Here is a 15,133-nt window from a genome sequence, read left to right on the forward strand (position 1 = left end):
ATTTTCTTCCTCGCTACTGAAAGGGTACTATTTTAAAATAGTTTACCTATTAAAAAATCATCAACTATTTACTCTACAAATTGTGCACCTGATAAGTCTAGGCAACTCTTTCAACTTTTCATTGAAAATTCAACATGAATTGATTAAAAAACACAAGGTTACAAAACCACTCCACTTTTAACCCCTCTTTATCTCTAAGGTTTTAGATAATTTTGCTCTAGAAGTATTGTAAATACAAAATAAGAAGCGTACAAAAATAGTGTATAAAAAAAAGTTTCCTAAGGGCAAAGTTTCATAAATATAGTTTCCTAAGATCATTCAGACATTTTGTGAACAGAAGTAATTTTTACTTTGGGTAGCCTAATACCCTTTTCTAAAAGGGAAGGAGTAGTAGCAAGGTGGCTTCAACCAAAGCACAAGCTTAGCCAAAGTGCAAGTCTACGTGAGGAAAACTCTCATGTCATTGTTTAAATAATTTCATCACATTAAATAGATGGGGAATGTATTGATTCATTCATGATACTCTTCGTGTGACCATTGATACCTAATAATATTAACTATTTCTAATCCATTAGAAATATCATTTATTTTTTCAACTCTTTGTGAATAGCATGTTTGTCATAACAAAATATGTTCCAATCATTACATCAATTCTTATACATACTTGTAAGTCCTGGGTGATTTTGATGGCATAGATGTCCCCAAATAATGCGGCTCTCTAAGCACTTATCAAAAACAAAAGAGATTTGTCACCTCTTTTTGTGAATAGTGTGCTTGTGGCAACAAAGATAATATTTCTTTGTATTGAGAAATACTGTAGATTAATCACCAGTATCTTTTGAAGTACAACTTGTATATGTTAGGCAACTGTGTCCCCCTTACCCCCTTATTGCTTGTAGTCACCTTTTCTTGCTTGTAGTCACCTTTTCTCTAATCATAGCTATGGAGCTTACTGGAGATGAAGGTCAAACATAAGGTCTCAGTTTGGTTGGGCTTTGCTCATGACTTGATTCTCTTCCTACAAGTCCGTAATGAAAACACAAGGAGAGCATTGGCCATATTTTAGTGTTTTGATGATGCATTTGGCTCTAAGTGCAATTTTCATAAGTCCTTGACTGAGGAGAACAACTTTGACATTTCTAAATGAGGGTGCCATGTTAAAGTCAAAAGCTATGTGTTCAGACATTTAAGCTGCCCATGTTGGAGCAGCTAATAGAGTGGGGGTAAGGAAGGTGGACATCAAATTAAAGAAATGGAGCAATGCTTTCCTGAATCCCATTTGTGCCAAATTGGTGGTAGTCAACCCTACCTTATTGTCCCATTTCCATTTCTTTTGCCCCATGGCAGACTTCAAAAGGAATCAACGGCTTCAATTGCTATATCTCCCATCAAGGCCTTCTTATGGAGGAATCAAGGTCAAAATAAATCTCCTCATTGGTTGGATTGGCACAAAGTTTGCAAACCAAGGCTCAGTGGAGGCTGGTGTATCATTGATTTTCAAACTCATGCTAGTGCTAGAATGCCAACAGGAGGGACTATTATTCTAAGAACGGTTGTGGAATATTCATAGTTTTATCTAAAAGGGTGTTGTTGGAAGGGATTGTATGGGTAGATATGACAATTTCATTTGCCCCACTGAAATGTAGGGATGCCTCTTTTTGTGGTCAAGAAATGGAAAGTAGTCCTTCCCTTAGCTAGAAATGTAGGGGTGCCTCTTTTTTGTGGTTTCGTGATCAGGTTTTGTGGTCTGCTAATGGAAACAGGTCCTTCCCTTGGTCAATGGGATTGGCTCTCACGTAACTCATTGCTTGGCTTACATATTTGATGTTCTAACATCTTTAATCCCCCATTAGTGATGATTATTGATCCTAAGAAGGCCACAAGGTTGAATAAAAAACCCATTATCCTTTTATGGGATCTTTGGGATGGCCCATTGATTGGGTGGAGAGAGGATCATCAAATAAAGGTGATGTTCTCTTTGGACCAAGATGACATGCAAATAGTTAGGCTTGTTCTAGACAAGGTACATAGCCTTTCGGTGAATACTTCTATCAGACAAGACTCATGGGTATGGGTGAATGACACTGCAGGACCTCTTAATTACATTGACAACTTGGGCAAGGAGGAGAGTAAATATTTTTTTAGTATTACTTAGAAGAGATTTGGACTACTTGGAATGTTATATTTTGTCATGGTGACTCTCTCCAAGGTATTGATCATAATCAATTCAAGATTCCTTTTAAGTCTTACTTGAAACAGATCATTGGTTGGACACATCATATGCATGTTATTGGGGAGGATTTTTTGTCTTCTGGAAACTAAACCTATATGTATTCCTTTGTGTACATGTTTGGGAGGATTTAGCGGATAATGTTACGTTCTCTCTTTTGTACAACCTTAAAGGGGAAGTGGGTAAAATAGCGAAGACCTCTGCCTACTTCTTCTCTTGGCAGTCAACAAGCCTCTGAAGTTACATTAGTCTGGGGAGTTTTGAGGTTGTCTTTCTGATGCATCCCTTCTGTTGAGGTCTCCCCGCCAAAAAAAGTTAAAACCTTGGAAAACGAAGCAATGCAACTTATGGACACAATTGAGTATTTGAAAGAAACCTTACTAGTTATCAAGAAAAGGAAGAGAAAATTGTGTGCCATTCTAAGGATGGCAATGCCCTTGACAAGATGATTTGCACTATATTTCTACTCAAATACTTCTCATTTTTTTTTCTTTCTTTTGTTTTGTTATTACTATATGGCCCCTTGATAGCCAGGAACTTTATGAAAGATGTTCTCGGTAATGTTGAAGGGCCCCACAAATCAGATGCTACTATGAATAATGGTAGAATAAGGACATTTGCAGTACAAAATCCCTTGGGAGATTCTCACCTACAATTTCATTGAGATCCTACAACAATGTGATCAAGACCAGACTAGGATGCTGAATGAAACTTTTGCAAGTACTAGGATGCTTAAATATCTTAAGGACAAACGTCTAGACCCTAGAACTTGGATTAGTCTTAGAAGGTCAAGTAAAAGACAACAATTAGCTAAGGTTTAAGAAAAGAAAATTAAAAGAGCATGTAACTCCTGAGAATATCATGGTATCACTTTTATTGGCTTAGTGTACTCTATATAAATGGGTGCTTGGCCATATGATGATTAGCACAGACTCTTATTTATAAGCTCAAAACTAGCTTGCAGAGCAGATTCAAGCCACCCTGAGGGGGGATAATCTGTACTATGGGGGATAATCTGTACTAAAAAAGTGCACTCTGACGAGGATGCCATGTAGAGACCATCAAGAAAAGAGGATGCCGTGTAGAGCGCCCATTAGGGATAGCCTTGGGCAGCCAAAAGTGACTGGACATGGATGAGCAAGCTAAAAAGGGACCAGTCAACACAAAATCCCCTTTCTGAAAAGAGGGATACCAATGCAGAGAGAAATAGGTCGTATAATGGATGAGCCCGACCAAGTTTGAAATTTAATTAGAACTGGTTTGACAACACTTGCCCATAGAATGAGGATGCAAACAAGAGAAGCGTAGCTGTTTGTGAAGGGCCTTGAAAGAGGCGAGCATAGGAAACCTATCAGAATAGTGTGATTTTTTGCCCCTCCATAACCATCCTTACACATAAATCACTCGACATGCCTTCTCCTATGCACTGTTTTCCAGTTACGACCCACTGCCTAGAGTAGACACTTCATAATAGATATATCATTTATAAGGCACAAAATAATTAAAGGAGGTCATCCATAAGGGTGAACACAAGATTACCATTGTAGATGTAATAGCAGGCATATGCCTTCAAAACTCATCATAATCACCAATCCGCAAAAAAGCATCCGAGCTGTACAATTAAAAGTAGCAAGGTCTCCCACAACGTAGACAACTTAGCAATGTGTAGATTTTTCCCTGCACAACTGACATGTCAGATTTGTCCCTGCATATCACTGTCTGACACCTGTTTCTATGGATGTTGAACGGGGCACAAGTGTCCACGCCTCTAATCAACAATTATCAGAAATGAAAGAAAGGCCTCTACGTTGCAATTCCTTATTCCATTCCAACACCACTGAATAGATTACATGTAACATGCTCTCTCTCTTTCTCTTCACACACACACACACATACACACACCGAATAGATTACATGTAACATGCTCTCTCTCTTTCTCTTCACACACACACACACACGCACGCACGCACGCACGCACATCACAGCACCATTTGACATGATAGGTAGTGGACCCTATAATTCATAACTCATGAGTCACAACAATGCCAAAAATCCTGTGAAACATGTAAGAGTGTGCTCCAGGTCATGATCATCCACAAAAAAACTCATAGACAAGATTATCAGCAGCCGACTCAGAAAATGTGTGAGATGCCTTACCATAGCCAGGAATTTAGGGCATTCTCCTGAAACTTCAAAATACATTGAGAGATGTACACACGACATACACAGGTATGGACAAGATGATGCCATGCTGGATGGGGGAGGATGTATGGCATGCGAGTGCCAGGTCTACTCCTCCGATTCCTCGATGGCAGCCTCAATGCGAAGGAGGACAAAGCCAAGGGCAACGCCAATGAGGACAAGGGCACTCATGATGGGAACCACCCTAAAGATCTCCGAGGCAACGTTGCATGTAGAGGAGGCAGCACCTCCCCTCCCTCTTGAGGCCCTACAAGACTTCAGAACCCTTGCAAAGTGGTGCTCACTGCCCTCCACAAGCCCTAGCCTCATGACCTCGTTGCTTGCCTTCACCCCTGCAAAAGACCTCATCCTCTGCACCACCATAGCCTTTCCTCCTGTTCGGCCCCCATGAACCTTAGAAGCAACCACAATGCTAGGCAGCACGGCAACAGGACGCCCAACAGCAGCCAAGGTCGCCATGGATTCAACCTTTACTGAATCCAAACAAATAATAAAATCAACAAACACCAGCAATCAAATAGATCATCTACGAAAACCACCGGCGGAGGTGACCTGATTGCGTGGTAGAGGAGAGGCAGTAGCTTACCTGCACAGCTCGCAAAGGGTTCTCTCGTCCAGTCTGGGAACAATGCGGTTGTTCAGGCACTCAACGAGGCCAAGACATGTCACAAAATGAAGATAAGGTTTGGATACCTACGGATGAGGTTTTTACCCTTCAATAGAGCCCATTCCCATGGCTCTAGAAGAAATAAATTGAAGGCAACTGGGCAGAGTTAACTATATGCCATGGGGGGGTTTCCCACCGTGCCCAAGTGGGCAAAGTCACCCTTTCCATGGCCCAATCAATTGGCCTTAAAGGCTTTTTCACACGGGCGCAGTTGCGAGGTTGTGCTTGCCATTAACAAAATAAGGTCTTTTCCCAGGGAAGCTTTTCTCACGCTATCGATGCTCCCAGTTTCTACAAGTTGTTACCACCTTGAGCGGGAAATACCTCAACTACCTGCTACCCAATTAGAGGAAATGATTGAGAGCATGAGAGAATGACCATCTCAAACGTGAATAATGAGAGCAACCATGTTTGTGTGTAAATTTTTCCCTTGGAAACGTATCTTTGCTTTCTATATGTGCTCTTTTGCCTCCTCTTGGGTTTCTCATCATTTATTCAATCTTTTTCTCTTGTTTCCTTTATGGACTTGGGCTAGCATGTCTTGGGTCAATAGTTGATAGTAGTCCTTTAATTTGTTACCATGGATATATCATTGGGTTTCAACACTTCAAGGATCTCGATCCTCACAAAACCTTGTGGAGTGATCTCCATGATCGTGAAAGGTCCCATTCCCCTAAGTTTCAAGTTCTTATTCTTATTGCTACCCATTCTATATAGAAGGACTAGATTTCCCTCCTAACGTCCCTTGTCTTTAACATCAAACCACTTATTTTGATGAAATTTTCCACCGTTAGGCCATGCATGGCCACCAACTTGGTTTCCACCATTAGGCCATGCATTTCTAAGTCCATTAGCCTTTTAACCATGGAATTCTTGTCATCTTCTCTGTGACTGCAATGCTCAACAAGATCGGTACTAAGTACTCTATTAGAATTATAGAATTAATTATGTATGTTAGCTAGAATAGTGTATACCCAAATGTAACTTTGTACGATGTGTGATGTAAGCTTATGTTCCCAATTAGTTTGCTTGGCTAGCTCCTAATGTTTTTGTCAATATAGCACACAACATCTTGTTGGTGCTCTTGGCTTGGCCATTTGTCGCTTATGGGTAGTAAGGTAAGGATTTTTATGTTATACCAAAAATCCTTTCAACAAATGTTTGATGACCTCATTGACTAAGTGTGACTCACAATCTCCAACATGCATGCAAAATTGGAAATTTCTTGCTCATATAAGAATTTAGCAACGGTACGACCATCAGATTTTCTACTGGCCTCATTGACTAAGTGTGACCCTTGGTGAGTTACAATCTCCAAGATGCATCCAAATCTGGAAATTTCATGTTCATATAAGAATTTAGCAATGGTACGAGCATCAAATTTTCTAGTGGCTCTAGCTTCTGCCCACTCTTTGTGAAGAAGTAGTCTATTAGCCACTATGATATATCTTTCTTGGGTCTACAAGACTTCTTATAAATATTACAAAGTGAATTCCTCATTTCTCATAAGGTTGATGAACACTATGACATGAGAATGAGTGAATGCCATTTTGGCTTTTTGTTATGGAATATCAAATCTTTGAAATTCATCACAACATTCAACAAAATCTATGGTGTGACCAAACAAGGTTAGGCACCATAAGACTACTTGTATCACTTTGCATGTTGTAACCTCTCTAGGAAAATGTCTTCCAACAATTTCAAAGTGTGCATCCTCCTCCAAAGCATATATAAATTCATCCTCATGCACACACCTTCATAGGACATTGTCTTCTCCAAGATTTTTGTATAGTTATCCCCACTATCAATTGATAATGCTCAACCAACTTAATAAGCCGCCGCTGACTTATCTTTGTTTAGAGGGTGATCATTTGTAAAATAATTCAGTGAGGTATTGTGATATTTCATCACTCCAATTAGGCACCATGTAAGCATACATCTCAAAGGTCATCTCATCAATTTCGATGGCAGGTTCATCATTAGGAATTCATGACATGTGATAAAACATGCTGTGATATGTTCCTTCCATAAAGTCAAATTCTAATGGTAAAAGCAACCATTGTGTAATCCTTCCTATAGTCTTGTTTTGGCAAGATAAAATGGCACTTGTTGGTCTAAAAAGAACATAAACTTTTTAGCCATAGATAATGTACGTACTTCACAACATAAACCATGTCCAAACCTTCTCTTTCCATTATTGTATAGTTCATCTCTGCATCATTAATTTGCCTACTAGCAAAACAATCTCTTATGGGCGGGGCTAGGGTCTTGACATTGGCAAAATGACTATGTTCATCTCTTTAGCTATCAATTCCTCATGAACCTTAGTGGCTTTGACATATTTCAACCACTAAGGCATGAATTGGTTTCCTACATAACACATCATTATGCTTGGCAGCACGATAATGCTTACACAACATGCAACGCTTACACCTCAACCACATTTAAAACTTCTTCCTTTTGCTTTCACCACCATATTTGAATTGTTTAGGCTTGATGATTAAGATTTTGTATCACTCTCAATAGTCTTGATTCTTATCATAAAGATTGAGGTTGATGAACCATGTTCTATTATGTCCATGTCCAAATACTTTGTACCTTGATTTGGAAGTATATTGATGGGTAGATAGCACGTGCATCCAATTTTCATTAAAATCTATGATGCATACATCCTCCCCTCATCCTCTTCTATGTTCGGGGTTTTTTTTAGCTTACACATTGCTCCGTCATGATAGATTCATTCCAAAGAGATTTTCATTGGACGGTCTTCCATGTTTGTATGTTTCTAGGTTAACATTTAGAACTTGGGATTCTTTTTGCAAATAGATTTATTCCAAGGCCCAATCATGTACCGACTTAGCCTCCCTCATGAAAGGTCTGCCAAGTATGACATCATCTAACAAAACTAGTTTTGGCACAAGAAGTTCATCACCATAAAGGTGTCATAATAATGGAACAAAAAGATTTCCAATCTTAATCGTTTGCAAGATTCCCATGGGTCTTGCTAATGCTCCATTAGCCATCGTCATAATGCTCCATTAGCCATCAGCATTAAGCCATCGTCATAATGAGACTTGTTCGCCTAAGTAAGGTTTTCCTTATTTTTCCCAAAATTTATTGGTTATAATGCACACTCCTACTACCCCATCCAAGATAGTAGTCTAGGTATTTATCATGGTGGTAAGGAATGGTGGCATTCATGTCATCATTCTCATAGTACTGTCCCAAGTGATTTACTTGGATCTTTATAGATTTAGGAGCACTAGATTCTTCCCTTAATGTTAATGAAATTTTAGCTTCTAGTTATGTTACCTTATACTAGTTAGGTCGGGACTTTGATCTCCCCTCCATTCATTCCTTAACATCTACCCAAAGTGTAGGTTTTTTATATAGAAAAGATCCAATTATCATTGCACCTCAAATGAAAGGAACGACATCAAGCTTGCCACATCTTATGGTCTTTGTTCTTCCACAAAATGTTTTATACATTCAATATGATTGTGTGATATAGGAGAATATAATTTATTCCCCATTTTCGAGTAATTAAGTCGCTTCTCCTCACTCATAATAGGATCCAAGTTCTTTGTCTTCTTGCTCATGAAATAGGTTCAAGAATGTTAACTCTTCTGTCTTGCACAAACTCATAATACGGGTATAATATTTTTGTGGCTTTATTAACCTTTAGGGTCTTCCCAAATTTTCACGGTATAAAATTTTTGTGGCTTTATTAACATTTAGTCCCGCCCAAACTTCTTGGGCATTGTAGTACCAAGTTTTTCAATTTCCTTCTCAGTGTACACCTCTCTCGGTGTTATTGGCCTTTCTTAGGTCTTTTGAGTCTCTTTTACCACCTCCTATGCTAAGAAGTTATCCTCATTAGAGTGAGTTGACCCTAACCCTAAATCATTGGTTTCATCATCCAAAACATCTTGGATGAGAACCATAGAGTCACCCCAAAGTCCATGGTTCTCATCCAAAACATCTTGGATGAGAACCATAGAGTCACCCCAAAGTCCATGGCTCTCATCCAAAACATCTTGGATGAGAACCACAAAGTCACCCCAGAGTCACCCTTACTCACTTTCTTAACCCATCTTCTTTAGCTTGGTTTAGAGGCTAAAGCTGATAATTGAACATCTACCTTGTCTTTATGCAATTGTTGGGTTTGTGCTTGAGTTAACACATTGAATGGGGCAACAATGCATTTGAGGCAAGCTTCTTGTTACCTAGATATAACAAGAAGAATGGATATAACAATGCATTTGAGGCAAGCTTCTTGTTACCTAGATATAACAAGAAGAATGGATATAACAAGGATGGATACCTAAATACATAATATAACAAGAATGGATACATAATACATTATGCATTTAACAAGAATGGATATATTTCTCTTATCACACATTATACATGTAATTAGATATGATTTTCAATATGCTCGATGATTGCAACAAAGGCCGTAGTATCTAATTGTAGCATTTTTACATGAATTGGCTTTAACACTTGCGTATTGGCACTACCCGGTATTGGCACTACTCGCCGATTAGAGGTTACACAAGAAGACAAGGGCAAGGTGATGTCAACCATTCCCCACCTGAACAAGTTTCTACAAACCTTTCTAAACTATTAAATGCATTCGGTTCCACCTAATTCAATGAAACATGATCTTTATCTTATACAATAATAACAAGAATGGATATATGTCATCCAATACGATGAACAAAATATGCATTGTCTATGCATTGGGTTGTGTGAATAACATTGTTGAAGCACGCATCCCCAAGGAAGATCACAAATGGATGGTGAAAGAGGCAAAAAGGTGAGATCACCATGGTATGATTGTCCTCTTATTATACTCTCAAATAGTGTTTTAGGTAAGACTTGGATCATTATTTAGAGTTATATTATTTTCAAGAAAGTAGATGCCAAGACAATATTCCTTTTCACACAAATTTACACATAACACGAAGAATAATACCAAGCAACAATATGAGAAATTTCTTTTCAAAGAGGCACAATGGACCATAAAAATTTAGAATAAGGTTAAGGGAGTGACTCTACAAGGAGCTCTATAAGATGTTGTAGGAAAGTCAAGACATAATATTCATTTTTACACAAATAGACATATGACACAAAGAATATCAAGGAGGAATATGAGAAGTTTCTTTTCAAAGAGGCACAGTGGTCCTTAAAACTTTAGAACAAAGAGAAGGGAGTCACTCTACAAAGTGGAAAAATTAGCCACACATGAATTGGCAACTAGGTAGACTCTATGAATGATAAAAACTTTTTCAAGCAAGGGTTTAAGGGACGATTGAACTTACATGTATTTCTTTTCTCCAATAAAATTTATTTGCTGACTTATTCTCGTGTATTCAAAGGGATGGTGCAGGTGATGAACTAGGAGGAGAAGTAAAAAGAATGGACTAAGGATATCATTTATATAATTGCATGCTCAACATTGTGGCATTATTATGAGAAGACCCATGTTGTTCTTATTGAAGGGCCAGTCACCTAATGAGAAGTGATTCAAGAATGTATTGTGGACATTGTCATTGATGTATTGGAGGGTTTCATTAATGTATTATTATCTTTAGTGTAGACAGAAAGAAATTCATAAATGGTATTAAGTTTCTTGATACATTTACTATGGTAACTTTAATAAAGAAGAAAATTTACTTCAATAAATTCTTTAAGGAGCTTCTAAGAAGAGCGAAATCCATGTGTCCCCCATAAAGAAGCAACCCTAGTGGTAAAATGTTTTGTCTACATGTGAGTACATTCTTATTTGTCATCATCTCAAATATCATATTTAAGAATTGCGTTGTTGTTTTAACTAGCATTATTTACCCATGATGCATGTGATTGATTTTTGTGTGTGGAGAAGAAAGAGGCTCCAATGTTTCCACAATGGGTAAAGAAGTGGGAAACAAAAACTTTGGGGGGACTTTGGGGAGACAGTCCACACAAAGAAAACATTTATAGAGTTTTGGTACATTTGGGTATTCTTGTTAACGTTTGTTATGTGCCCTTGGTGGTTAGACTTTCCTCCGCAGTAGTAAAAAAGGGATTCCAGCCAAACAAGCAAAGAAGGTAAATACATGAGCTTAATTATGTGAGGCTTGTAACCATTAAATAGAGCAAGGCAAAGCATTGCAAACTTTCATTCTTTGCTTAGCAACTTACAGCATGGGAGAGATGATGTAAGGCAAAAAGAAACAAGAACATAGCTAGTGGTAGACAAAGCATAATCAACTGGATAATGTGGAGCAATCATGGGATGAAGAGTGACCAATTAATAGGTTGGCTAAGCCTTCATCCTTGATTAAGAGATATAAGTGTAGAAATCAAAGATTAATATAAAATCAATGTTGCACATGGAGATTTTTAATGAGATTTTGGCTAGAAAATGATGATGATGATAAGAAAACATAAACATTTTGTAAGAGTTTCTCCCTCAACCACAAATTGGACGTTGAAAAAATGAGTTGGGACTATGTAGTGGTTCATCATACCACTCAACTATCTATTCGGCTAATTCAATGATGCATGGAGAGTGCATGGACTGTTGCAGTGGTTTGTTGCACCATTCAACCGTTTATTTTTTTCAATGTGGTCTACCAAACCATTAAGCTATCTATCAAAACATTTTAATGACAAGTGGACCATTGACATAAGCTCAAATGTCATACGTTTGGATCATTTGACTAGTATGTTATAGGCATGGATCCATTTAATAAAAAAATGGTGTATTCTTTTGTTATAATTATCTAATTAGAACATTGAATTATTTATTGAACTATTAGACGTCAAAATATTTTATTGGTACTACACAGATCAGTTGAGTTTTATGTTGAACAAGTTATGTTGTTTGTTGTACCATTTAGTAATTTGGACCATTAGACGTGTATAACAAATCATTGGAGTTATCTATCAAAAACTTTAGACCATTAGATCAGTCCATCAGAGAGTAATTGATTATTACACAATCATAAACCAATCTATTAGACTAATTGATTATTACATGACCATAAATCAGTCTAGTAGACTAATTGATTATTACACGGGCCATTATAATGGTGTGAACGTTTTTCTGAACTTTCATGTGTTCACAAATTTTGTCAGACTTCATGGCGTCAGAGGTGTTAGGATAACCTATTTCTGGCAAGGTAATCCTGTGATTTGCGGCATTGATGTCGGGAGCGATTCGTGGCGTGAAGTTGTGGACAGGGTAAATTTTAAGGGCGAATTATAGCCCAAAGGCGAATTTAAAGCAATTAAAAAAGTGGGTGGGCTATTTTGTATGTAAAAGAATGTAAAAAATTAGCCCCAAAAACTTACATTTAGTTGAAGACATGGATGTGTTAAATCGTCCGCCCTTTTCTACTTTCTCCCCTTTCACGAAGAAGTTCACCCGACTCTCTCTCCTTGCTTAGATGTACTTGTCATGCATTCGCCTGGGTGGCTTGGCCAATGCACTATTGCCTTGCTTCTCAGGTTCCAAGTAACAGGTTGAATCGACGTTGATGGTATTGAGTCTTCATTCTATAAAAACTTTTCATGATTTTTTATATGGATTTCCATCCAAGTGAAGTATTGAAACAAACGCTATCCCATTGCCTAGATCTATTCCTGCACTAAATTTTGTGAGTAAATTACGTTTTGATGCCTATGAGAGGTAGATGCTATGTTTGCTTATGTCATGGAGCCAGTCATAAATGACGTTTGATATCAACTAACATCTAATTGCTCTTGCAGATTTCTACCTTCTACATAAGCTTGAAGACTTGAAAATGTAGAATGAAGACTCGCAATGTCGCAAACGTAAAACGTCACTTTTTTATTGTCCTTCAAAAACTATGGAGACGGCAAAAGCAATCTTGTAAGTTGTAGCATGACTCTACGAGGGAGAAACGAGTTCCACATTTGATAGCTGACAGATTCACGTATGCCTTGTGCGATTTCAGATTTAGGTATGCCTTGTGTGATTTCTCTCCCCACGTAATATAAAAGCCCTGCTTGTATCACTATATCTTGTCCCATGTGTTGAGTAACTTTGTGTGCCTTTCACATTGACATGTGTAGCTTTTTTTTGCTTACATCTAGTTCATCAGTTTGTGAATATTTCATCTCACATAATCTCAAAACTAATTCCTTTGGGTATTTTTGTAATTGGTTGTTCCATGAGTGAGTGCACTGCTATCATGTTCTCAATAATTTATAGGAACACTCTATTACATTAACCTCCTCCTTTTGCCTATTTGGAGATGTAATATCAAATCTCAGGTACCTCTACTTTTGTAGACAAGTTAATTTTTGGTGTTTTTGCATTTTTTACATAGGGGTTACTTAGAAAAGCTTAACCACCCTTCAAAAGAGATGTTGCCACATAGCTCAAAATGACAACCCTGGATCTATTCTAAGTGATGCACCTCTGATGTTGACTATTGCTGCTCTGCATCGGAGAGGATTGTGTAGCCAATGGAGAGCCATGAGTGGAGAAGACGGCTGGCCAATAAATGGCTACTTTATGAGAGTCCAAAGATGGCAAATCTAAGGCTAGTTTGGGAGGGTAGCACCCACCCATAGGGAGATGTGGGCCTAAAGGAGATGAAGTAAAAAGATGCCAAATAATGAAGGGAAGCCAGCCCTTACAGGCTACGCATTGGAATCTAAAAATTGGCAAGTTTCATATATATAAGTAACATCAAGTGTGTATCAACCAAACAACTGGCAAGTCTTCCTCCAGCTGACTATTGGTTAGTTGCATCTAGATGTTATAGACATGGTTGGTGTAGAGAAGTTACCACTAGATATTGTGGACCTTTTTATATATAGCTTCATAAGGCTAGAACAAATCTAATCTTATAGATTTAAGTTTTTAAAGAAACTTAAAATTAAACAAAAACCAAATTACATAACGAAGAAAAAACAAAACAACATTTAAAAAAAAAAGAACCTCAACAATTATAAGCGTAGCAACACTTATGTTCTCATTAGTGTCCAAGCATCTCTGGGTTTCTTGCTCTTGAAAAAGGCTGGTGAGGTCGCTTATAGAATAGAATTACCTCCCCTTCATGTCAAAATATGTTTGGGGCTGGAAACAAATGTTGTTTCACTTGGTGAAATAGTGTACATCGAGGATTTGACCTACATTCCACATGAACTAGAAAGAGATGCTGGTTTTAGGGAGAGAGTACTTAGGAACAAATTGATTCATAAGTTTAAACTTAAGTGGAAGGATACAGACGCAGAGAATTCAACTTGGGACTTGATTGCTAAATTGCAAAGGGCCTTCCTCTCTTTTGTCTTAAGAGTAAACCTTTGAAGAGGGGAGGAATGTTATGTACCTAGATGCTAATCCTTGGATTAGTGGTGGATTTGATCCAATGGGGCTTGGGAGCCTTGGGATCCAGAGTCAAGACTGGTAGGGTATTGGAGCCATGAGCACTAACATAGGGTTGACTGGCTATATTTGGCTAGGGATGCTATTTATGGCAAGGTGCCTACTCTTTATAAGAGTGTGGCTATAGATTATTGCGGGAGTTTAGTGTATTGACACCACTAGATGGTTTGGCTTGGACATGATGTGTGTGGTGGTTTTAGGATGATCCTTGGGGATGGGCTCTGGTGGAATGGTATGCTAGAGTTATATAGGAACATGCTTGTGGGAGCCTCAACTCTAGCAAGGCCCGGGTGGATCGTGGTAGCTTGCATATGTTCTCAGCTTGTTGTTGTTCATGTTCGTGTTACTACTAACTAAGTTCTAGTTTGATTGGGCTGGGATTCATGGGCTGGGATTCAACAGCAAGTACAAGCAATAATGGTCAGCTGGAATAGCAGAGTTGTCACCAAGTGCAGTAGGGAATTATGTCAGGTAGCAGGGCTTGGCTGAGCATATGACTAGCAGAAAGGGCATATTCTAGGCCATAGAATTGGAGTAGTAGGCTGCCTACAGACTGGTATGGTAATCCCAATGCTCTTCATTCAAGTGTGTATATTTGCAGGCTGAGTAGTCTATTGTGTCCTCTTCA

At 38.3% G+C, this 15,133-nt stretch overlaps 1 protein-coding gene across 2 annotated transcripts; it reads right to left on the reverse strand.

Annotated features, from left to right (window-relative positions):
* Positions 1–4,316: 4,316 nt before the first annotated feature.
* LOC147624494 (uncharacterized) lies at positions 4,317–5,157 on the reverse strand. 2 transcript variants are annotated; one of them, XM_086819506.1, is made up of 2 exons: positions 5,019–5,157; positions 4,317–4,905 (listed from the first exon to the last, which is right to left on the reverse strand). In XM_086819506.1, the coding sequence occupies exon 2, from the start codon at positions 4,889–4,891 to the stop codon at positions 4,520–4,522; it is 372 nt and encodes a 123-aa protein (XP_086675632.1). In that variant the 5' UTR covers positions 4,892–4,905; positions 5,019–5,157; the 3' UTR covers positions 4,317–4,519. The 2 variants fall into 2 exon arrangements, with proteins under 2 accessions (XP_086675632.1, XP_086675633.1); XM_086819507.1 differs by having other exon boundaries at positions 4,317–4,900; positions 5,019–5,149.
* Between the last annotated feature and the right edge of the window lie 9,976 nt (positions 5,158–15,133).

Source organism: Cibotium barometz, chromosome 25 (assembly GCF_041138505.1).
Source record: "Cibotium barometz isolate CiBa-2024 chromosome 25, ASM4113850v1, whole genome shotgun sequence".
NCBI classification, from domain to species: domain Eukaryota; kingdom Viridiplantae; phylum Streptophyta; class Polypodiopsida; order Cyatheales; family Cibotiaceae; genus Cibotium; species Cibotium barometz.

What these genes read in the sequence shown, in the direction of transcription:
- LOC147624494 (XM_086819506.1), bottom strand. Translation starts at nt 4,891, where the DNA reads ATGGCGACCTTGGCTGCTGTTGGGCGTCCTGTTGCCGTGCTGCCTAGC.